The following is a 23083-nucleotide window of genomic DNA, read 5'->3' as shown; positions in this document are numbered from 1 at the left end:
AAAAGGAGGAAAAAACAGGGAAGAAGAGGGTGATGGGAACTTTCCTCACACCAGCTCAGAGTGCTTCTATTTAGGAGTACCAGCATAAGGCTGCCTTCAGCCTACCAGGCCCTCCCTGCCCAGACTTCAGACAAGAAAGGCTACTTCCCTTGGCACCTCCCCTTCCTTCCAAGTGCTCTGAGTAGTTTTTTTGCTCTTTCTTACAGAGAATGAAGACCACAGACCAAGAGCCAAATCTTGTCCAAAATCACTTTATCCAAAAATTTTTGCAATGGTCTCTGGAGAAAAGCTCTGCACACAGGCATACCCCTCCACAGTGAGTTCTGAGGGTATGTATGCTCTGACCACCACAGCGAGATGTTTCTTTCCAGCTCATTCCTTTCCCTGCCTTCTGCCCCGAGAAGCTCTACCTGTCAGCCTGGCTGCGGAGATATGAATCTTGTTTGCAACCCAGAAAACCAAGAAGATATGCCACCTCTCGACAACTGCCTGCATCTTTGTATGGATCACTGCCTTATAAAATTCTTCCCTGGGGATTAATTAAATCATTCTAAAAAATGGCACATCTAAGCAATGGAAATCCTAGGCCCAGCACAACCGGTACTCAATGAATACTTGTGGAATGGGTGAATGCCATAATCAATATGCAGGAATGAAAAAGAGTGATGTAGTGTTCTATATTTTGCTCATATGGAAGGATGAGCTCAATATACTTTGAGAAAAACAGCACTGTTGTGGGAGAAAAGCTACAGGCTAATGCTATAATATGACGTTTTGCTTAAAATGTGTGTGTGTGTGTGTGCATGAGCATGTTTGTAGAGAGAGCAACTGGAAAGAAACACACTAAAATATTACAAGGGTACAGGGATTTTAATGAGATTTTAATTATCTTTAAAAAAAAAAACCTCATTTCTCTCTACTGTCCATAAGTTAATTGTAATTAAAATATATAATAATGGCTAAATCCAAGCATGTTATGTATATCCCGTACCCTCACTGGGTGGTGGGCACTCTTAACTTGTCTATCCATTTTACAGATAAGAAGACATGCTCAGTATGATGTGGTCAGTAACCGCCAGAGGTGTAAGCTGAAGCCCCACTGTTTGATTCCAAAGCCTTAGCTTGCTGATAAAAACTCAACAAGATCAGGTGAGTCTCTGAACAATCTGGAACACAGAATGAGCTATGGTACAGGAACAAACAATGAAGAGGGACCAGAAAGAAGACTAAAGCAGGCAAAAGACACTTGAGCTTCCATGTAGTTGATTCCTTCTTTTGTGTCCTGGTGCACAGATATTCAAGAAAATTGTATAATCCTTGGCTGCTTAATGAAAAAGCCATTAAATGTTTCAAAATCATCACTGCATCCACTCACTGAGCTCTCTGTGTGGGAGGTTGGGGATGGGCGAGGGGTGGGGGCAGAGGGCAGGAATGGAATATGTAGAATCCAACACTATCCCAGCAAACCATTTACTCCTCTGATTATTCCAGTCTCAGGTGTTAAGAAGTCAGAGCTCAAATAAAGGTTAGCAACAGTGATCAGTAACGGGCATGTGGACATCTGACCGGGGCTGAATTGCTGATTCCCACTTGCAGCAAACATAGATGCTGTACCCAACAGGAATAAAGGAGTGAGGCAAGACTGAAGGTCAGAAGGAGGGGGCAAGGGGAGAAGGGAAGACTTGGGATTTTTTTTTTAAAGAGGTTAATGGGGACTGAACCCAAGACCTCGGACCGGGAAAGCAGACACTCAACCACTGAGCTACATCCGCTCCCCAAGACATCGGATTTTATATTCAGGGTCCCCTTGGAGACAACGAAGGAGGGAAAAGCCACAGGGCTGAGATCCTGACCTCCACTTAGGGCAGACCAGGTGTTCTTCCATGGGAACCACAACGGCTTCTATGGGAAGACTTTGCAACTTGCCAGAAATCTGGACAGCAAGATTCTCTCTGGAACAAACGCTGAGAGGGAAATGAATTATTCAGTGTGCAGAGACGTGTCATTCAGAGAAGTGGGATGAAGAGAAGTGTTTTTAGCTGCGTAAGGATTTAAACACAAGTACACCTCCCTGCCGCCTCCCTCCCCCACTCCCCATATCCAGGCACAGATCCTTCAAGAGATAGGAATTGTCAGTTTAAACCACTCCCTCTGGAAAACCCGGGTTGCCTCTCTGGCCTGCAGTGCTTCACCTCTGGGAGGTGCCAAGAATGTGGGCTGGGAAGTCCTCTCCTTTCAGATGTGGCCAGAACTTGGGGGCCTGCCTTGAGCTCCCGGCCCCCAACCTCTGATGAAGCCATTCACCCCAGTCCAGCCGGGTCCAGCCCCTGCTTCCAGCCTCCCTGTGCTGAGCTGCTTAATAAAACCCCAATCGGGAGATCAAATGACCCAAATGCTAGAGGGGCGAGAGGGAGGGCGGGCAGGGCGCCCAGCGAGAACTAGTTCTGCCTCTTCTTAATTGCAAATCTCTGAAGGATCACAAACATTCCTAAAGGTTTCGCAACGGCCCTCCTGGAAAAAAGGGCCCGGATGTGTCGCCTTGGAGACAGGTAGGTTGTGCCGGGATCACCCCCACAGGGCTCACGGGCGCTGTCGGGGACCACCGCCCAGCACCCTGGTCGGGAGCTAGAAGCCTCCGACGGGCCCCTCGCCCTCCTCCCGGGGAAGCCACCAACGGCTGACGCGACCTGCACGGCCTGTGGGCCTCCGGGGAGGCGCAGGGGGCGCCTCGCGCCGCCGCCATTGGGTATTCAGCCCGCGCGTCTTTTCTGAAGCGGCAGCTCGGGGGAGAAGCGGAAAGCCCGGCGCCAAGGCGAGCGCTGGGTGGCGATTCTCCGGGGCCTGAGGAACGCGGGGCCCCTCTTTCATTTGGCTGGGACTTCCCGGGCACGCCGACTGCTTCCCACAGGCACCTATTTACTGCCGTCCCCGGGACGCTGGCTGGCCCCACGCTGCTCTCTCCGCGGGCCGCGCGGGCGGAACCGCTTTCTAAAGGGCCCTGCGGACGCCGAGCCAAGCCCTGGCCCGACTCGCAGCCGAACCCCTCACCCGCGCGGCGCAGGCCGGCTCTTCTTCCCCGGCGTTTCACACGCAGAGTTCCCATGGCGTGGACGGCACAGCCGCTGCCCTCCTGCGCACTGGTGCGCCGCCCGTTCCTAAGGCCCGGCTCCCCGCCTCGCGGCCGGGGTGACGGGGAGAAGCGCAGCGGCTCAAGCCCCCCTTCCTTCCTTGAAGTCAGTGCAGTTCGAACATTCCTTATTTTGTTTAAGAAATCTGGGGACGATGACGATCACCGTCTCACGAGGCGTGTCCGGCTGATACCTAATAAATACTGGCTAAGAAAGCAGGCAGACCAGGCCCTGCCCTGGTACCCCGACTGGGAAACAAACCAGTGTGCGAACAGATGAAGAAAACAGAAGGGCGGTGGGGCCAGGTGTAGAGGGGTGGGGGCGGGCAGGCGAGGGGAGCTCCCCAGAAGGTGGACTTGGAGGGGAGGCACAGTGATGAGCAGCCCGCAGCCACGCAGGGCTCAGCCGGGGCGTGTGTGTGGTGGTGGCAGGGGGGCGCCACCGAGCACATGGCCCAGGCTCTGGAGTTCCGGGGAAGACATTTGCAGTTTATTCTTCTGAGCACCTACTGGCCAGGGGCTCCCAGCCTCACCCCCTGCTCTCCTCCTCTTAACTCTCTTCACCCTCATTTCAACCAATCCAGAAAGCAACAAGAATTTATTGCATGAATCCAAAAGGTCCAGCCCTTTGCTGGGCACTGAGAGGGATCAGACGTTCGAATCTGCCTTGTGCCTGCCTTCGAGAAGCAGATGGTCTGGCCAGGGAGATAAGGCTTTCACTTGCACAGTGAACAATCCTTATGACTTTCCATGACACTCAGTGACATGTGGCTGTAAAGCTACCCGAGCTGTGAATCGCAGGTGATTAGAGGACAAAGGGATAGTTATTCAGGGGCTAGCGCAGCAGCAGAGACATTAAAGGCCAAGGAGTTCCTACAGTATCATTGAGGACAATGTCAAGTCCCGAAAATGCCCCAATATCACACCTCTTCTTCCCTCTCCCTGCTTTCAGCAACTCCCATGGCTGCTGTCTCCACATCAATGATATAATTTCTTCCATTGCTAGAGTCACAATAATTCTATAGTAGAATACCAGTAAGCCCACTCTAATCGATATTTTATTCCTCCATCCTGAGAACCCTGGGATGGCGATGCCCACTCCACCTTGGTATTGCAGGGAAGGATGCAGGACCTTATATATATCCTGCCGTAACCCACTGAATGGGCTGGGAGAGAGTGTAAACTACAACATAAACTATAATCCATGCTGTGTAGCAGTGCTCCAAAATGTACTCATCAAATGCAATGAATGTGCTAACGAAAGAAGTTGTCGATGTGGGAGGAGTGGGGGGTGTGGGGAGTGGGGTATATGGGAACCTCTTATATTTTTTTAATGTAACATTTTGTGTGATCTACGTATCTTTAAAAATAATAATTTTTAAATTAAGGAAAAAAAAAAGCCAAGGAGTTGAGAGAAGGGTAAGACTGTGGGGCCACCGGGGTGTAGTCAGGGAAGAATGGAGAAAAGCAGTGGTCAGCTTCACGGTTAACAAGGGGACAGGGCAGACGTCACCCAAGCAGGCCCAGGTACCAGACGCTAAGCTGAAATCCATGCTCCGCCTCTTCCACAATCCTGGGCGTCTTAAGTAACCTCATTAAGAGAGGTTTCCTTCTCTGTGAAACTTGCGGGAAGTTGGGTGTTGTGGAGATTAAATGAGATAACCCACAGAAAGTGCTTAACACAGGACCTGGCATGACCTTTGAGAGACTTCTGTGCTTTCTGCACCATGAGAATCATGCCACCCTTAATCTTAAGTGCTCAAAATATTAGCTATTACCATCATCACCACCACTACCGCCATCATTTTTCATTCCAAGGTGATACACAGTGGTGGTTAAAACACACGGGCTCTGGGAAGGAGATGTGGCTCAAACAACTGAGTGCCTGCCTACCACGTGGGAGGTCCCAGGTTCAGTGTCTGGTGCCTCCTAAAGAAGATGATCAAGACTGTGAACTGATGTGATGGGCTGTCATGATGAACTGATGCAACGAGATGACACAATAAGAGACACAAGGAGGAAAACATAATAAGAGATGCAACAAAACAGGGAGTGGAGGTATCTCAAGTGATTAGATGCCTCTCCCCCATATGGGAGGTCCCAGGTTCAGTTCCTGGTGTCTCCTAAAAAGAAGATTAGCACGTAACAAACAGACACAGCAAATACAAACAACAAGGAGGTGGGGAGAAATAAATAAATCTTTAAAACAAAACAAAACAAAAACAGGTTCTGCAGTCAGTCATCTGAATTCACTTAGTGCTGTCCTCTTGGGAATCAACTCTACCCTCTCTGACTCTGCTTCTTCATCTGTTAAATGGAGATGCTCAGAGTAACCACTTTCAAGACATAGTTACCAATAGCGTATGCACATGGCATGTAGTTAGGGCTCAACCAGTATGAGCTATATTACGAATGAGGCTTTATATCCTTATCATCATGGTGGGAAAACTGAGGTTAAGTAATAGCTCAGGCTTCCATAGCGAATAAGCCATTCACTGCACTCTAGAGCAGGGTTAACAAGGGGTCTGAAAGCTTGAATAGAAATTCAAAAAGATATTATTCTTGTGGGAACGTGTTGGTGCAGGTGTGATATATTCATTAAATAACACACGGTGTAGTGTGGATTAGTGAGGGGTCCGTGGTTTTCACCTGACTGGCAAAGGGGTCCGTGGAACAAAAAAGATTAAGAACCCCTGCTCTAGAGCCTCCTTTCCTGGAGGAGCTGGAACTGCTGAGGGTCTCTCCTTTCGTAACTTGAAATGGAAAACGTAGCTGGAAGCTGGATTGGATCTGGCTCTCACGATGAGAGGGGGAGTTAGCATGTCAGTTCTGCTCATCTCTGGAGGAGGTGTTTACACCAGGATCTCCAAGTTCTCATTCTCCTGAACACTTCCCTCCCTCCAGTTACCCACTGTCTAATCACCTGTCTCAACATTCCAGATTTTTGACCCTCAGACCTCTTTGCTTTCCTACTTTGATTGGGCTGATTTATCCAGAAGCTTTCTTGGCCTGGCCACTCCCACTCCTGGAATTCTTTTATGGGAAGGAAGAAGAGGAGGGAGAGCCAGAGGGAAGATTCCAGACTGCCCCTCCCCACCCCCTTCTCACTGGATCCCCACAGACCAGTAGCTCCCCCCTCCCCCCTGCCAAATCTCGGGTGCTATCTTCACTCTGCCCATACTGAATAATATTATTCTTGGGATCACACGCCTGGGCCTTGGGCCTGCTCCCTTCCTTTGCCTCTCTTTTGATTGAAAAAGGCCCATTCAGCTTTCATTCCCCCAATTTCCTCGGGCTCACAGACACAGTGGTGTATCTGGGCTGCTATTCCTTTCTTGTATATTACCTGCTGGAGTTTAAGCTCACAGTTCTGAGGACCAGAGCTATTTTAAAATCTGAATGAGCATGCCTTGGGTGGTGATTCGGTGAGGCACCCTCAAGTTGCACACGAGCCCCACTGCGCTCTAATTAAAGTCACACCTGCCTCTTGTCTGTCCGGAGGCAGCAGAGCGTAGTAGTTAAGAGCAGGGCTCTGGAGCTCAACTCCCTGGGTTTGAATCTGGGCTCTGCCATTTTCTAGCTGTGTGACCTTAGGCAAAATAAACCAAACTCTCTGAGGCTTGGTTTTCGTATCTACAAAACAGGAATAAAAATACATTTACTGAATTTACTGAGGCGTAGACAGTACAACTCTGATGAAAGGGAGAGCCACTGAGTGTGCACTTTGGAAAAGACTGTACAAGGCATAGGTCTGTACAACACAGTGAACCCTGTGGTGGAAGATGGACTGTGGTTAACAGTACAAATCTGAGAGTGTTCTCTCATGAACTATAACGACAATACTATTACATGGTACAATATTATTACATGGTATTGATAATAGAGGTGGGGTATGGAAAAATATACCAAATGTAAGCTATAGATCACAGTTAGTGGTAACGGTCTGATGATGTTCTTTCATAATCTGTAACAAATGTTCCACAACAGTATAAGGTGTTGCTGGAGGGGTGATGTATGGGAATTCTGCACATTATGCATGATTGCTCTGTAAATTCTAAACTTCTCTAATAAAAAATATATATTGAAAAAAAATTACTGAGTACTCACTATGGGCCAGGAATTGTTCTGAGCACTTTGCATTTATTAACTCATTCAGCCCCCATAACAACTCTTGCAGGTAGCAACCATTCAGACCCACCTCACAGCGCTCTTTGACGATTCGAGCTAATGCACGAACAATGCTCGGCACACAGTAAGTGCTCAGTAATTTTCAGCGATCCTTATTATTTACATGGCTGTCCAAATAAGTCCCCTCATACACAGGTATTAAAGAATATTAAAACTGACAAGGGTATCTGGGATCCAACAAATCAATCCCCTTGATTTACTGATGAGAAACCTTACCCAGAGTCACCCAAAGAGACAGCGACAGGGCTGAGACTAAAATCTGGGGACCAAGCACGGGCCTGCAATACCTTCACGACAGCACAGGATCAAGGCAGCCTGCTGTTTGGGTTCAGCTCCATTTGAAATGCAGTGAGGGTCTAACAGCCTTTAAGAAGCAGCTACCCATAGCATTCTCCTGCGTTAACTAACCCTATTATACTAGAAAGACTATTATCACCGCATGGACAAGGGACATGAAACCATGAAGCCCTCATTCTGGATCAGGAGAGACAAAGGTTGAGAGACAGGCACTTTATTTTTCTCATTACCTTTTTGGAGGGTAATTTCCTGAACGCCAATACCAAAGCAGTCCAGAGCACCAGGTACCTGTTAGCGCCTCCCTATTTCCCCCCATTCCTGAATTGGGAGTTAGGCTATAGAAGTTCGATGTCCTACTGCAAGGGCCAATGCAACCAGAAAGGACTCCCAGTTCCATCTTCTCTGGCTGCGTAATCTTAGCCCACTCCTTTCCCAGCTCTGGGCCTCAGTTTAAAGCAGTCCTTTAAGAACCTGCCTCCCAGGGTTCTTGCAGGGATTAAATGGATTAGTGCATGGGAATTACTCAACATAGCACCTGGCATGCAACCCTCCCCCTCCCGACTCCAGCTCACCTCCTCTCATATTGAGGGCATTGAGGCACTCAAACCCCAGCTTTACTTCTTCCAGGACAATGAGATGGCTTTCCAAGGGGTCCAGGAGCCTCCTCAGCCTACCCTTCCCTGGAGTTTGTCCATCCCAGAATCTGTGGCTTGCTGAACTCTGACCCATACCTGGGCATCCCACCCGAGAAGCTGGTCCTTCTAGAAGTGGAATTGGTCTGTGAGGCTTCTCCAGGACCCTGCCTGACCCAGGGCCCCACCCATGGCAGCCTGGTTTAGACAATGCTCTAAAAGAGTGAAGAGATTTGGGTTCGAGTCCTGATGCTGCCACCAGGCTAGCCATGTCCTTGGGCAAGGCACCTACCCTCTCTGGGTGGTAGCTTCCCATCTGCTAAACAAGGGACTTGAAATATAAACTCTCTCAGGCCCCCTTTGCAGCTTCAGCCATCATAAGTCATATCTGGTCTGTCTGTTCCAAAGGCCAAGAGCAGTGGGAGGATGCAATGAAACAGTGTAGAATTAAAACATCTTTTGCCAAAGGCCAAGGAAGTACTAGGCAAGCATCATGTGCTCTACATAAAATAAGTTTCTTCCTTTATCTTCACAAGGTTTCTGTGAGGCAGGCACTACCACTCCTGTTTAACCAGCAAGGAAACTGATGCACAATAGTCATGGTGATAGCAACGATAGCTACGTTTTGTTGAGTTTATAAAGTGCCAGGCACTGTTGAGGAGGCCTTAGGTAGACTCGATTTCACCAACTCCAGGATTCACGGTTTGCTTGCGTGTTTGTTTTTTGCATCTCTGACTTCAACATCTCTGAAGTTGGGATGTTGTTACAGCTCAATTGCTGACATCTCACAACTGCTAACAGCCAGGCTGCAGGCCAGATGTAGTTGTCCCCTGCCTGTGCACGCATGGATATCAAAGGCACCTGGTTGGAAGTGGCAGAATGGGTGTCTCAGGTTTGGAATTAAATCCGAGACAATCATGGAGCACTTTTAACTCCTAGGAACCAAATGTCGTGAGGAGCGGTGGAGGAGGCGGTGAACAGACACGTTTAGCAACATTCCCAAAGCAGGAGTCAGAAACAGGCTAAGTCCACATAATTGCCAGGCTGGCTTCAGAGCCCAGCACCAAAAGCTTGCAGTTCCTTTCTGGATGCCTTTAACAGTGCTGTATCACCACCATTCCTGAGGGCACGAGGCACAATTTTATAAGCACAGACATCAGCTACTCTAAGCTGAAACTTGAGTTTCCGAAGAATTGGTTTCTGAATGGGACGATGTTTTAGGAACACCAGAACTTGTTTGCTTTTGCTTATATATTTCTTCCCCCCTTCCTTTTTTTTTCCATACAGGTAATACAGCTATACAAGCACCCTGGTTTTGTAGGTGTAGGTCTAGACCACAGAGTTCACTGCCCCAGCCCTGAAACTACCAAGGGCCATCTTGGCATCCTCTGAATCTTCATAGCGATACGTCTGCCCCATCTCCAATCTCTGCCACCTCCTGCTGCTCCTGTACGTATAGAGGAAAGTGGCTCCACCCACCTGGCTTCCTCCAGCCACCTCTTCAGGGCCTTCCCTGGGACCCTGCAAGAAGCTCTCCCTAAACAGAGCCCTGAAGAGACAGGACGCTGGCCACCTCCTCCCTCCACGGGCAGCAGGGACAGGACCGTCCCCCAGCTCGCCCACACAGGTTGGGGAGGGACTTCCTGATACCTTCTCCAGGCGCCGCAGCCGGCATGGCTAGGATAGCACAAGGGTTAGTCAGCACCACCTGGCCGTGTCTGGGGATCCAAAGTCTGTACTCCCAAGGGTTTGCTGATTGCATCACTATGGACAGATTCATCTAGCCAGAAGCTCACCTTGTCTGTCCTCCTGCTATTTCCTTATTTTTCCAGACCACAGCAGCCTGTAGTAATTGACTACAAAGGAGCTCTCCACAAGAGCCGAAAGAAAATGGTTTCACCTCTGCAAAGTGTGACTTTCTTGAAGGATTTCTTCTTCTCTCATCCTTCCTTTGTAAAGAAGAAAGTAAACAGAATGCTGTTCTCCCTAAAGGAAAGCCCTACCTGCAAGTCAACACTAAACACCAAAGTGCTCCAAGCTGAAGGCAGTTGAATTAAAGTCGGCAGCGAGACAAATAAGCAATTAAAAGTTATTTTGGGAAGCCCTGGAAAGAGGCAGATATAATATGAATTATTCATTCATACTGCTAGGATGACTTCTGGGCATTGCCCTGCTCTCTTTCTCTTGTTCATTCAGCCGCTCAAGCACAGAAAGGGAACGCAATACCCTGGCCCTGGGACACGGGTGCCAGCGAGTATACACCCCCCCCACAAGGAAGCAGGTTGCCACTCCAGATGGCGAGCCACACGGAAAGAAGTACACAGGTTGGCAAGCGCTTTCAGCTCCAGAGCCAGGGGAGAACGTATGAATTTCCAATAGGCTCACGAAGAGTATGTGTGTGTGGGGTATAATATATAGGATTTCTAATATTCCATAAGCTTCTATATTGCTAGGGAGGCTCAGTGGGCAATGAGGTGGGATCCAGGGCACAAGCTGCTCCCACTGTCTTCTCTGAGACTTGCAGAAAAGAATAACAGCCCCACACTGAGCCCTCAAAAGATCTGGGCATCACAGGAGTGTGCCCAGCAGGCTTGGTGGAAGCTGGACTCTGAACCATCGTCCTTCTCACTGTCTGACAATAGGGCATCTCTGTGACACCATTATTTGATATCCATCCATGAGCCCTTGTTCAAGGCCCTTTCCCTCTGTAGGTCTCAGTTTCTCCATCAATGAAGCAAGCGGGATGGATTTCATCTCAACCAAGGCTTCCTGGCCTGGCATTCCTTGGTGTCATTGGTCACTAAAACGTCACTCAGAGAGGTGACAAGTGCTCCTTTGTAAGGATCTAGTGTCAAATGTTTAGAGAGTAATGACAACAGCTAACATGCACAGTACTTTACATGTATCCTCTCAATAAATTCTCACACTCCAGTTAGTGGTTGCTATTACCAACTTCAGATAAGATGAATAAATGGAACTTTTAGGAAGCGCCATTAAGTTGCCTGAGCTTGCACAGCTGTTAGGAAGTAGACTGAGGTTTTGAATTCAAGTCTTAACACTCAAAAAGTGAATGGATGAGTAAATGACATACTTTAATAAAATCTTATTTAAAACAAAAAGTGAATGGAGATTGCTGACTCTAAACAGCTGGGTGACCAGAAGATGGGATATTTAAAATAGTGTGGAACCAGAAAGAGCTCCTCTTTAGGAAGGCTGGTGAGAAGGGGACATTAAGGGACTATATTTTGTCTTTGGCTACGAACTGGATATTAGGCATGCTGTTCGGAAATACGGCTGGTGAGGCTGTGGGAACCAAGGCAGCTGGCTGTGGACGACAAGGAGGAAAAGAATCGTGTATGAGTCAAACAGAAAGAAGCTTGTTTCTGGAGCCCAATTCAAGAGATCAAGGCTGATGAGGGAGACAGCAAAAGACAGAGAACCACTCAATTCCAAAACCCTCAGAACCCCATCCATTTACTGTGAAGACAAATCCAGCAGAGTGCCTTGTTGCTGTTCTCAGCCTACTGAGGTAGAGATTTATACACAGATGAGTGCTGCAGCATGATGCACAATAGGGGGAAAATGGACAAAGTTTCAATATCTATTGGGAAGGAATGATGGATAGGCCACGGTTATAATCCTTTGATGCAACTGTTTGAAATGTATGCTCGGGAAGCATGATGAATGACAGGGGGGTAAACTTACATTGCAGAAACTTTTAATGCAAAGCAGGACACAAAATTGTACATAATCTTACCTGCCTGCAAGACAAAGGGAAAATGACTGTAAGGATAAAATGCCCAAATGTTGAAGTGTTTGCCTCTCAGTTGTAGGTAAGTTTAAGGGCTTTTCCCACCCTTGAAGCAAAAAAAAAACAAAACAAAACAAAAGTCAAAACCAAAAACAAAAACAAAAAAAACCCAAAATACCAAGAATGATCATTTTCTCCTCAACTTCAATCTTTCTGAAATCCAGGGCCTCATATTACTGCTTCATAAGAAAGCCATTCTAAAATTAACTCCAATTTTCTTCTAATAAAATTATTCAAAGTACAAAACAGTATTAAAATATTGAAAGGGGAAAAAACCAAACCAGCACCCTACGTAGTAGGTACATAACTCCTGTTGGTAAGGGGACCGCGAAGCAGAGGAGCGGCCCATAGGCTCCCGGTGGGGCCCAGGTCCTGCTTCCGGGAGAGGAGTGGAGCCCGCCTGCCTGGGTCCCCGCCCCTGAAGCCTGCAGCTTCCAGGAGGGACCAGCCCCGGAGCTTTTCTAGGGAATGACGAGAGAGTCTCGGAAGAGACTTGAAAATCTTTTCTAGATACTTCTCCACAGGCATCTGGGTACAGAGAGCTTATATAAAATAAACTACCATTGCTCACTCCAAGTTACAACTAATTTGGTTTCACTGGAGGGTAATAAGTAGAGGGCAGCTCGGAATATTTTGTATCAAATGGAAATGTGACATAGGTCAGATTGGCCTGTCACGACACAAACTGTGGTCAGACCACAGCTAGAACACTCAACAGCAGGCGCTGTTAGAATGACTTGCCCCCACCCCCCTGTTCCTTCTCCGCTCCGGGAATGCCACTGCCTTTGCAAGATGGCAGCTTCCCACTGCTCCTGGTCGCATCTGAGATCGTCACACTCCGAGGTGATGTGGGCATCGGTGGCCCAGGACACAGCTCTGAGACCACTCAAAGCTCATGCCACGCTGCCTCACACACCTCATTGCTTTTGCCCTTACTGCTGCTTCGGCCAGAATGTCTTTCCCTGGGCACATGTTTATCTAGGGCAGGGATTGGTAAGCTAGTTCTTAGCCACATATATACTTCTTTTTTTTTAAGGCAGTACAGAGGATTGTACCCAGGACCTTGTATGTGGGAGGCAGTTGCTCAACCACTGAACTACATCCACTCCCCTTTTTAGATTTTTATTTTAGGAGGCACCAGGGATTGAAACTGGGACCTTGTACATGGGAAGCAGGCACTCAAACCACTGAGCTACACCCACTCACCTATGTATACCTTATATTTGTTTATATCTCTGTCACTTCTGTGAGCTTCACAAGGGTTTTGTCTTATTAATGCTGTAACCTCAGCATCTTATATGAGTAGGCACCGAGTGAATGTTCATTGGACGAATAAATGAACTCGTGAAAGAACAAATGAAGAAAGGAGTGTCTCACTGGAACTTCTAGGGCTCATAGTGCTGCTACCTTCCAGGTTTTGCTTGTCCTTGTAATTTCTCCCCAAGAGAAATTGTGATTGAAGAAATATCTTGAGGTCCTCAAAGCGCTGCTGCATTCTTGACCTTATTTATTTATTTATTAGCAGGTACCAGGGATTGAACCTGGGGCCTCGTACATGGGAAGCAGGCACTCAACCACTGAGCTACATCTGCTCCCCCCGACCTTATTTGATTTGCAAACGACCATCCCAACAGCAGCGCCGTTACCACCGTTATTGCTCCCCTCTTTACAGACGAGCCGGCGGATGCTCAGAGGTTTTCCTAAGCTCACTGGGCTCCCACGGCCCCGGTTTGTGCCAGGGTTGGACATGGGCCACCTGAGCCCTGGCCTGGAGCTTGGCCCCTTCCACCATGAACTGTCTCCATGGGCCTCTCAACTCGTTCCCAGCTGGTAACTGGAGAAGTGTGGCAACAGCCAATTTTCCTTCCTCGCGAGGGATAATCTCCTGAGTGGCTCACGGACGCCTGCCTCCTCCTCCTGTTTCATTCTCATTGGACGAACCATCGTCACGCAGAAGCAAAACTCTCTCTAGCACACGCATTTTGCAGCCCTTAGCTGGTTCTGCTCCAAAGTCCTGGGAAGGAGGTGACAGCTGGGGGTGGAGAGGATCCCTGTGGACAGTCTATCGGTTTTGGTTCTTTGGGAGTCACTGCAGTCTCCATCACCACACACGGTTCCCAGATCAGAACAGGGTATGAGCTGATGAGAGCAGGACCTTGCCTGGCCCAGCCTTGCCTGACACTGATGGACTGGGCTTCTTTTCCATGGATCCCAGTGCACAAGAGCCAAGAGCCTAAACTGGGTTAGGGGAGCAGGCAAGGGTTCTGGAGCAGCAGGATCGGGGTTCCCTGGCTATGAGGGCTTAGGCCAATCTCTTTGCCTCTGTGGGCCTCATGTGGCATGCTCCCTGGCAGAGAAAGGGCCTCAAGAAGTGTGAGCTTCTTTATTTCCTTGTAATTTCTCCCCCAAATGAAGCCTTCCAATAAATATGCTCTAAAGCTATTTGACAGCTCTTTTTTTTTTAAAGGTTTATTTATTTGTATCTCCCCACTGCCTTGTTGTTTGCACTTGCTGTGTCTGTCTTCCTTGTTTCTTTTTTAATTTTATTTTAATTAAAGGTAATAGATCACAAGGAACGTTACATTAAAAAACATAAAAAACAAAAAATATAAGAGGCTCCTATATAACGCGCTCCCCACCCCCACCCCATCATTTTTGTAAATTTTATTTTTTTGAAGATACATACATCACACAAAAAATAAGAGGTTCCTGTATACCCACTCTGACACCAACAACCTCCCTCATCATTGTGGCACACTCATTATACTTGGTGAACACATTTTGGGGCAATGCTGCCGTACACAGATAATAGTTTACCCTGTAGTATTTGACAAGGCTAATCAGTAGAAATTGTGTGCCAAGATATCATTAGTGTAGGGAAGCGGACTTGGCTCGACGGATAGGGCATCTGCCTACCACATGGGAGGTCCATGGTTCAAACCTCGGGCCTCCTTGACCCATGTGGAGCTGGCCCACATGCAGTGCTGATGCGTGCAAGGAGTGCCGTGCCACGCAGGGGTGTCCCCCACGTAGGGGAGCCCCACGCACAAGGACTGCACCCCGTAAGGAGAGCCGCCCCACGTGAAAAAAGTGCAGCCTGCCCAGGAGTGGTGCCGCACACAGGGAGAGCTGATGCAGCAAGATGATGCAACAAAAAGAGATACAGTTTCCCAGTGCTGCTGAGAAGAATATAAGTGGACACGGAAGAACACACAGCAAATGGACACAGAGAGCAGACAACGGTTGCAGGGCGGAGGGGAGAGAAATAAATAAATAAATCTTAAAAAAAAAAAAGACCTTATGGTGGAAAATAATATATTTGGATACAGCACCAACTTCTGAACTAAGATTCTGCCCTTCCTGCTCAATCTCCATGCCTTACACATTGTACCTAGGATGGTAACAGGCACATAACCAGGGGTTCTCCAAAAATGTGAAATGGAGAGAATGAGTAATTTTTTTTCCAAAGTAAATGAAAATGTATTTTGGAAATATATCTAAAATATTTTAAATTTTGCTTTTCATTAGAGAAAAAAAAATCAGTGAGAAAGGGTTCAGCAGCAAGGAAGCCCGATTTATATTTGTTCATATGCATCAATCTTGAAAAAAAAAAAAGGATGAGAAAACACTGATTTTTGAAAGAGCCCAAGCTAATTAGCAAATATCTTTTGTGTGGTTTCTCTACACCCAGCACCAAGTGTTGTATGTGAGCTTAAATTCAGCTGGAAATAACCACACAAATTCATTCACACGTCACTGTATTTATACATAGGAATGAAAACAATGAAGAAAAGGTTCAAAATGAAACTTTCATGAAAAGTACCACCAGATACAAAGAAGAGCGATCCGTGTGGGCTGGACTACCCCGAGAGGCTGCAGAAAGGAAGCAGGACTTAGCCCGGGTCCTGAGAGACAGACCTTTTCCAACCAAGTAAAGGACGTGATGCCTTCAACCTTCTTGGCCACGTGCTGCAGGGGAGGGAGCTAAGGTGTCCAGAGGTGCGGTGACGGGCCTGAGGGGCGCCCAGCCGTGGAGGAACAGCCCCCAAGAGGAAGAGCAGGTGCATGGAACTGGGCTCCCGGGGGCCAGGAGAGAGGAAGGCAGCAGCCCTCCCTCGGGCTTTGGGACGGGTCTTACTTTCCTCGGGCTGCCGTGACAACGGACCTAAACTGAGTGGTTTAAAACAACAGAAAATTCCCCACCCCCCATGGTTGTAGAGGCTAGGAGTCTGAAATCAAGATACTTCCTCTTAGAGGAAAAACTGGTCCCATGCCTCTCCCGGGGCTTCCGGCGGCGGCACAAGATATCACCCCTTGGCTGTGGCCGCGGACCTCAATCTCTGCCTTGCTTGGCCGCCTACCTCTGTGTCTCCCTGCCATGGTCTCCTTGCAAGCACACCAGTGGGTAGGCCCACCCTGACCCAGTTTGGCCTCCTCTTAACTGATCACATCATCAGAGATACTATTTACAAATAAGTCCACACTGATAGGACCAGGGGTTAGGACTGGAGTTGGCCTTTTGGGGGACACAGTGCAACCCACGGCTGGTGGGGAGAGAAGAAGGAATGGTCTTTCCAGTCCTGCATGGGGCTGTTTCTGCAGCAAGACCCCAGAGAGGCAGAGGCCCAGCAGAGTCAGAGCAGTGGGACTTCTGTACGTTTGCACATTAGTCTCTGTATTTAAGAACTCCACATGCAATGGGCAAGAACTTGCCTCAGGGGCTGCAGGAGAGCATGATGTCATAAGAAAAACGTCTGGAAGAATGAGGCAGACTTGGCCAGGGAGTATCTCCAGGATAGCTAGGGCAAACTGGAAGCTCAGTCTTGGCTTCTTTTTGGGAATGCAGGAAAGGGAGGGGAGCAAGACGTCTGAGCCAAGTCTAGGAAGGTCCAGAGATGAGAGGCAGCATGGGAGGGGGTCCTGGGCCTGAGGGAAAAGACTAATGTCATGGAAAGGCCACAAAACACATGGAACGTGTCTCACAGTGAGAGGGTACCTGCTCCGTGGAATGGAAGGGACATGGGCTTTGGAGTGGGCAGGCCTGGATTCAAATTTCAGTGAAGCCATAGACTGGCTAAGGAAGTAACCATCTTACCTCAGTTTTCCCATTAGTACTAATATTAATAAAAAATATTTCTCATTTATAGAGCATTACTATGTGCCAGCCACTGACTTAAGAGTTACAAGTATTAACTCAATTTAACCTCACAGCAATCCTGTGACATGATACTACTCTGTATAATTAAGGCTTATTATCTGCATTATAGATGGAAACTTAGGCTGGAGAGGTTAAGCCATTTGCTCAAGGCCCCACAGCTGTTAAATGGTAGAGCTGGGATTTAAACATAGGCAGGCAGGGTCTATCCTCTTAACTACAATGCAATTAGTAAAACATGCAATAACACTATCAATATCTTGCAGATTTTTCTTCCCTAAACTTTTTTTCTCTCCCCTCCCCCCACCCCCAATTGTCTGCTCTCTGTGTCCATTTGCTGTGTACAGTTCTTCTGTGACCGCTTCTATCCTTATCAGCGGTACTGGGAACCTGTGTTTCTTTTTGTTGCGTCATCTTGCTATGTCAGGTCTCCATGTGTGTGGTGCCATTCCTGGGCAGGCTGCACTTTCTTTCACGCTGGGCGACTCTCCTTACAGGGTGCACTCCTTGCACGTGGGGCTCCCCTACGCGGGGGACACCCCTGCATGGCACAGCACTCCTGGCGCACATCAGCACTGCACATGGCTCAGCTCCACACGGGTCAAGGAGGCCTGGGGTTTGAACCATGGACCTCCCATGTGGTAGGCGGGCGCCCTATCCATCGGGCCAAGTTCACTTTCCTTAAACTTTTTATTTTAAAATAGTTTCAAACATAAAGGACAGTTTCAAAAATACTACAAAATCCATAGAAAGAACTCCAATATACCCTTTCCCTGCAGATACCCAAATCTACCAATTTTAACATTTTGCCTCCATTTGTTTTATCTTTCTACCTCTCTAATTTCTGAACATTGGAGTAGGGTGGCTACATCATGCTCCTTGAACATATAATACTTCATGAACATGTAATACTTCATGAACATTTACTGAAAACAAAGATCCTCACTTATGTAACCAACTTAAGAACACTTACCAAATTCAAGAACTTCAGCATTGATATAAAGCTTACAGTCTATAATCTAATTTTTTCATGTCCTGATAATGTCCATTTGGGCTTTTCTTCATCCATCATTATATCCCATCCAGGATCACATATTGCATTTACTTGTCATTGTCTCTTTAGTTGCATTTTTTTTTTAAATTATGGAAACACATATATACAACATAAAATTTCCCACTTCAATCACTCCCAAGCATGCCATTCAGTGGAATTAATCACATTTACTGTGTTGGGCTACTCTCATCATCATCCATTACCAGAACTTTCTCACCACCCTGAGCAGAAACCCTATATCATTTTGCATTAATTCCCCATTCACCTTCTCCTTGCTGTGGCCCTGGTAACCTGTCTCTACTTTCTGTTTCTATGCATTTGCATAATCTGGCTAATTCACGTAAGTGGAATCATATACAATTGAGGAGTTGTTTTGACAATCAGAAAAAAATAAAGTATGTAAAGTTCTGGCACCATGTTGGAACTCACCGAATGTTACTTGAATTGTCGTTCGATAAACGCAAAGCAGAGTCAAAGCCATCCAGGCAGAGAAAATATTTGCCAAGAGCAGGCTATGTGGTTGTTAGTCTGTAAATGTTATTTATGCCCTAAAGTGGATACCCTACTTTTCAGATAGTCTCAGGGAGTCACATAGTTGGGAAGCAGCTAAGATTGGAAGCCAAGTGTGTCTCGATAATCATGTACAATAACGTTTACTGGGCCCTTGTCACGTGGCTGGCCGTGTGCTAAGCCCCCGACCTGCACTGTCTCATCTGAGGGCCCAACCTCCCTTTGAGGCAGGGTCTCTGATTACCTCCACTCAACAGAAAAGGAGCTCCTACAGCTAGAAGGGAGAAACTCTGGGATCTAAAATCAAATCGGCAGACTCCAGAGCCTGTGCTCTTTCTACTGTACCAGTTGCTACACCAGGGTGATCAGGAAGAGAACACGGAGCAAACTGGGGTGTCCTGGTTAGAGAGAGTACAAAGAGGCAAGTCACCCGGCAGGCATCCGGTCTCAGTTCCAAGCAGGACAGGCTCTGCAGCAGGTCAGGAAAGCCCACTAAAGAGCACTATTTTTATAGATCTACGTGTAAAGAGGACACCCCCAGTGGGGAGGTAACACTTGGCACGAAAAGAGCATACCTGTGGGCAGGTCTCCTTGCTGTTCTCCTAACACCCCAGCTCCATCTTTGCTCATGTTTCCTTTCTGTCCAGCATGCCCTACACCCTTCTCTGGACGTCAAAATCTTCCCAGGCATCAAGGCCCACTGCTAATACCATCTCCCGTCAGCCTTCACCAGGCCCCTGGGGTAGCACACTCTTCTGACCTCCCACAGGATTTTGTCTAGACCCCTCTGTCACTTCCTACCTGGTGGCACTTTCATTTCTGTCCTGGTCTTATCTTTCCTACTAAAGTGGAAGTTGCCTCATGGCAAGACTCACTTGGGATTCATTTCTTAATCTTATCAGTATTTCATGATCATATTAGGGGGTATACAGGATGACTGTGGGTGGTACCCACACAAGGCAGGAATAAGCCTTGGATCTCTTAGTGAGAAAACTCTTTCCTTTTCAATTATCAACTTTACTATTTTAATCAACAGTCTGAGGCTAGTGTGTCTATACCTCCAACATTTGTCAGGTTTCATTTTTAACATCAGGCCCCAGATTCGGAGCCTTCTTAGAAACTATCTAGCTAGGAATTGACAACATCATTCTGCTTCTGTTGGCAAAAACTGAGAAGAGGGTGCATCAGTGACTGATGTTTGGTAAACCCCGAGTTCATTCAATGCCTACAGTGTTACATTCAATCAACATTTGTTGAATAAATAGGTGAACACCCAATGAGATGAATGAATGAAGGATCATGATGACAGACTCCTCCTCTTCATTCTGGTATAGAGAAAAACAGTCCACAGCTTAAATATAAGAGGCCTAAGGGATAGAAGACAGACAGTCCAGGAAATGATCTCTCAACTTCCGTCCAGGTGCCCACCTGGTCCACAATGGGCAGCCTCCTCACCAGGGGCCCAGGAACAAGCATGGAAGGAGTAGAGGGCAGTTGTTGGATTTTTGCCACCAAGCACATATTCCTGCTTCCTTTTTCAAAACTTTTTATTTTGAAATGTTCTCAAACTTATAAGACAGTTACAAAAATAATACAAACCACATACAGAGAACTCCATATACCCCTACCCTCTAGATACCCAGATTCACCAATTTTAACTTTTTGTCCTCCTCCCTCCTTCTATCTATCTAACTCTCCATTTCATTTCTGAACACTTGATGTAGTTTGTATCATTCCTGCCTCTTTTGGGGAGAGCACTGCAAATTTCCTGGGGGGAATTTGCCTGTGTGCTCTCAGGAAGGTTGATTTTACACCAGCTCCCAAGATGGACGTTTGAGCTGGGCCAGGCTACACAGCCAGGTCTATGGCCCTGGACCCCAGCTTCTGTTTCAGGGGCAGGCAAGTGACTCAACATGGGTCAGGGAGAGTCAACCCCTGAGCTTCTGTCCATACCATGAAGGAAAGAGGCCTCTTTTTTGCACTTGTCTTGAATCCTAGAAGACCATCATATGGAAACTGAAAATGAAGGCAGTAGAGCAGCAAATAAAGTCAAGAGATGGAGAGAGAACAAGTCCTAATGATGTGACGAGCCTCTAGAACTAACAGTGACTTCTCCTGAACTTTTTCAGTATGTGAACCAATACATTTCTCTAATAGTTAATGTCCAGCTTGGCTGAGGGCTTCTCCAGGAGATTCTTGAGGAGTGACTTGGAGTTGGGAGGTGAAACAGGCTTTTTTGCAGAAAAGATGGCAAGGTCTTACATTTGGAGTGGTCTTACCATCTGGAAAGATGGTACCCATGTGGATTCCCACCCTTTCGGCTGGGTGAAATGTCGAGTAACTACTCAGGGGACACAAACGATGCTGCTGTTGGTCGCAGAGATGGGGCCGGTGGAGCTGCTAGCCCACTCCTCAAAAAGCCCGTTGGGCCACAGGCAATCAACCCACCCCAAGCCCTGTCATCCTCTGGTCTGCAAATGGAAGCGAAGAGAAGAACCAATTTAACAAGAGGGAAAGAGAATGACAGCCCTTGGGGGTCTATTCTGTGCTGAACAGCAGACCTTGACGTAGTCCTAAGTTTGGCTTGTCCACTCACCAGCTGTGTGACCTTGGCCAAGTCATCCTGAGAGGTGCTCAGTAAACATTAGTCAAAGGGAAGTATAAAGCCTGCCTGCCAGGCTGTGCTGGGGGGGGGGGGGGGGGCGTGTGGCCATAAGGAAGCCCTGCACAGTGGGGCAGCCACAGAAAGAAGAAAAATGGGAATTCTGCAAGCCCAAAGTTGGAAAACAATGAAAAACAAACAAAATAACAACAAAAAACCTTCCTACAGTTGCAAGGTAAGGGTTGCTATACTCAAAAGGGAATTTCCAGAAGCTTACTCAGAAACAAGGATGGGGGGAGGAGAATTGGACCTGTCCCTCAGTGGCTGAGCCTGAAGGACCTTGCAAGTCCCTGGCACACAATCATGGGGACTTGGTATTGAAAGCACCTTTAGAAATCACTGTGTCCAGTCGTCTCCTTGTGAAGATGGGGAAACGGAGGCCCAGGGAGAGGAAAGACTTGGCCATGGTCTCTCAGTGGCAGAGCTAGGAGTGGAACCCAACTCTCCACCATCTTCCAGCTCCATGACAGTTAACCCCACCAGGCCCCCATTTCCTCCTCCGTAAAAGGGGATACCAACTGTCCCCACCTCACAGGACTGTGGGTAGGGTTACTTGGCAATGTGTGCAAAACACTGGGCGTTAAGTTTGGCACATCGAAAGCACTTATGGCGTGTTAGCTACTGTAATTTTCAGACCCCTTAGGGGAGCCTTTCCACTAGGAGAGAAACCCCTTTCTCCCACATGTCCAACCAAAGACCCCAGGTTGGGGGCTGGATAGTCCTTGCCCCGCCCCCACCAAATGCCTCGTAGGCCCATTCCTGGTTGGATCATTCCTTTCTTTGTATTCCTCAAGTGGACCCTGACCAGACAACTACCCTCTGACCCTCCCCTTCCCCAGCTTTCCGGATAGAGCCTTTGTATTTCCTTCTCGGAGAAGGCCTTGTTTGTGATGGCGCTCACCCCCAGCTGGCAAGTAACTGTGTCCCTCCGTGGTCGGTCCAACACGCAGGTGGGATAAAGGCAGGCCTGTGCTCCTGGCCAAGCCCCGCCCCCCGCCCCACCCCGGAACTTCTCCATAGGTGTGCTCCAGGGAAAGGGACAATGATATGTGGCCCTTCCCTCCGCCAGCTGGGCCAAGTGTGCTCTTCCCATCCGGCCACGGATTAAAGGAGCGCCTGGGTCGTTGCCCAGGCGGAATGAAAGCCTGCAAACATCCTGGGGAACATGCCCTTCCTTGGCAGAAAAGCAAGCCTCCGCGAGCCTCACCCTCCCTGAGCTCGGGTACGCGCGCGCGCACACACAGCGAAGTACCTGAGCGCGGACGCAGACCCGCCCCTTGCCAGCCACATGCCCTGGGCACTTCATGCCCTGGGCACTTCGCTTCTTCCTGCCGCCTTTCCCCCACCTGCCAAATGGGGTTGACAGCAACACCCACCTCACCGGGGCCGGGGAGGAGGCACTGGGCTCAGCCCTGCCAGGAGTTTTGCCCAGTACCTGGGTCCAGTGGGTGTGCAGTGTCCAAGAGTTAACTCGTCATCTCCAGCCCCCTCTGAGCCCCCATATTAGGACAGGTCTGCATGTGACAGGCCCGGGGTCCCCAGAGGTCTCCTTCATAGCTCTTCCAAATCAATCGCTTACAATCTTTCCCTGCAGGCAGCGACCTCCACGAGGCCAGGCATTGGGTCTGCTTAGGTCACTGCAGTGGA

At 48.1% G+C, this 23083-nt stretch overlaps 1 protein-coding gene and 1 non-coding gene across 8 annotated transcripts in view; both read right to left on the bottom strand.

Annotated features, from left to right (window-relative positions):
- The window catches only part of WWC1 (WW and C2 domain containing 1), a 158167-nt gene that overhangs the window by 84663 nt on the left and 50421 nt on the right, over positions 1 to 23083 (bottom strand). Inside the window, exon 1 of one of the 7 annotated variants that reach the window (XM_023591749.3) lies at positions 3049 to 3333. The exons of 3 other annotated variants lie outside the window; for them this stretch is intronic. Coding sequence is in view for 1 of the 4 variants with exons in the window: in XM_058281939.2 (XP_058137922.1) it covers positions 1854 to 1885 (32 nt within the window). In the remaining 3 variants the exon portion in view is untranslated. Of the gene's footprint in view, positions 1 to 1853; positions 1944 to 3048; positions 3334 to 23083 lie in introns of those variants that run through there. 3 more of the 7 variants (XM_058281950.2, XM_058281944.2, XM_058281939.2) reach the window with 3 other exon arrangements.
- Positions 13576 to 13647, bottom strand: TRNAG-CCC (transfer RNA glycine (anticodon CCC)). Its single transcript has one exon. It is a non-coding gene; the product is annotated as a tRNA-Gly (tRNA).

This window comes from Dasypus novemcinctus, chromosome 2, assembly GCF_030445035.2.
Source record: "Dasypus novemcinctus isolate mDasNov1 chromosome 2, mDasNov1.1.hap2, whole genome shotgun sequence".
Lineage (NCBI taxonomy): Eukaryota > Metazoa > Chordata > Mammalia > Cingulata > Dasypodidae > Dasypus > Dasypus novemcinctus.
Note: the sequence above shows the minus strand (reverse complement) of the source record. Positions and strands in the feature narration are given on the sequence as shown.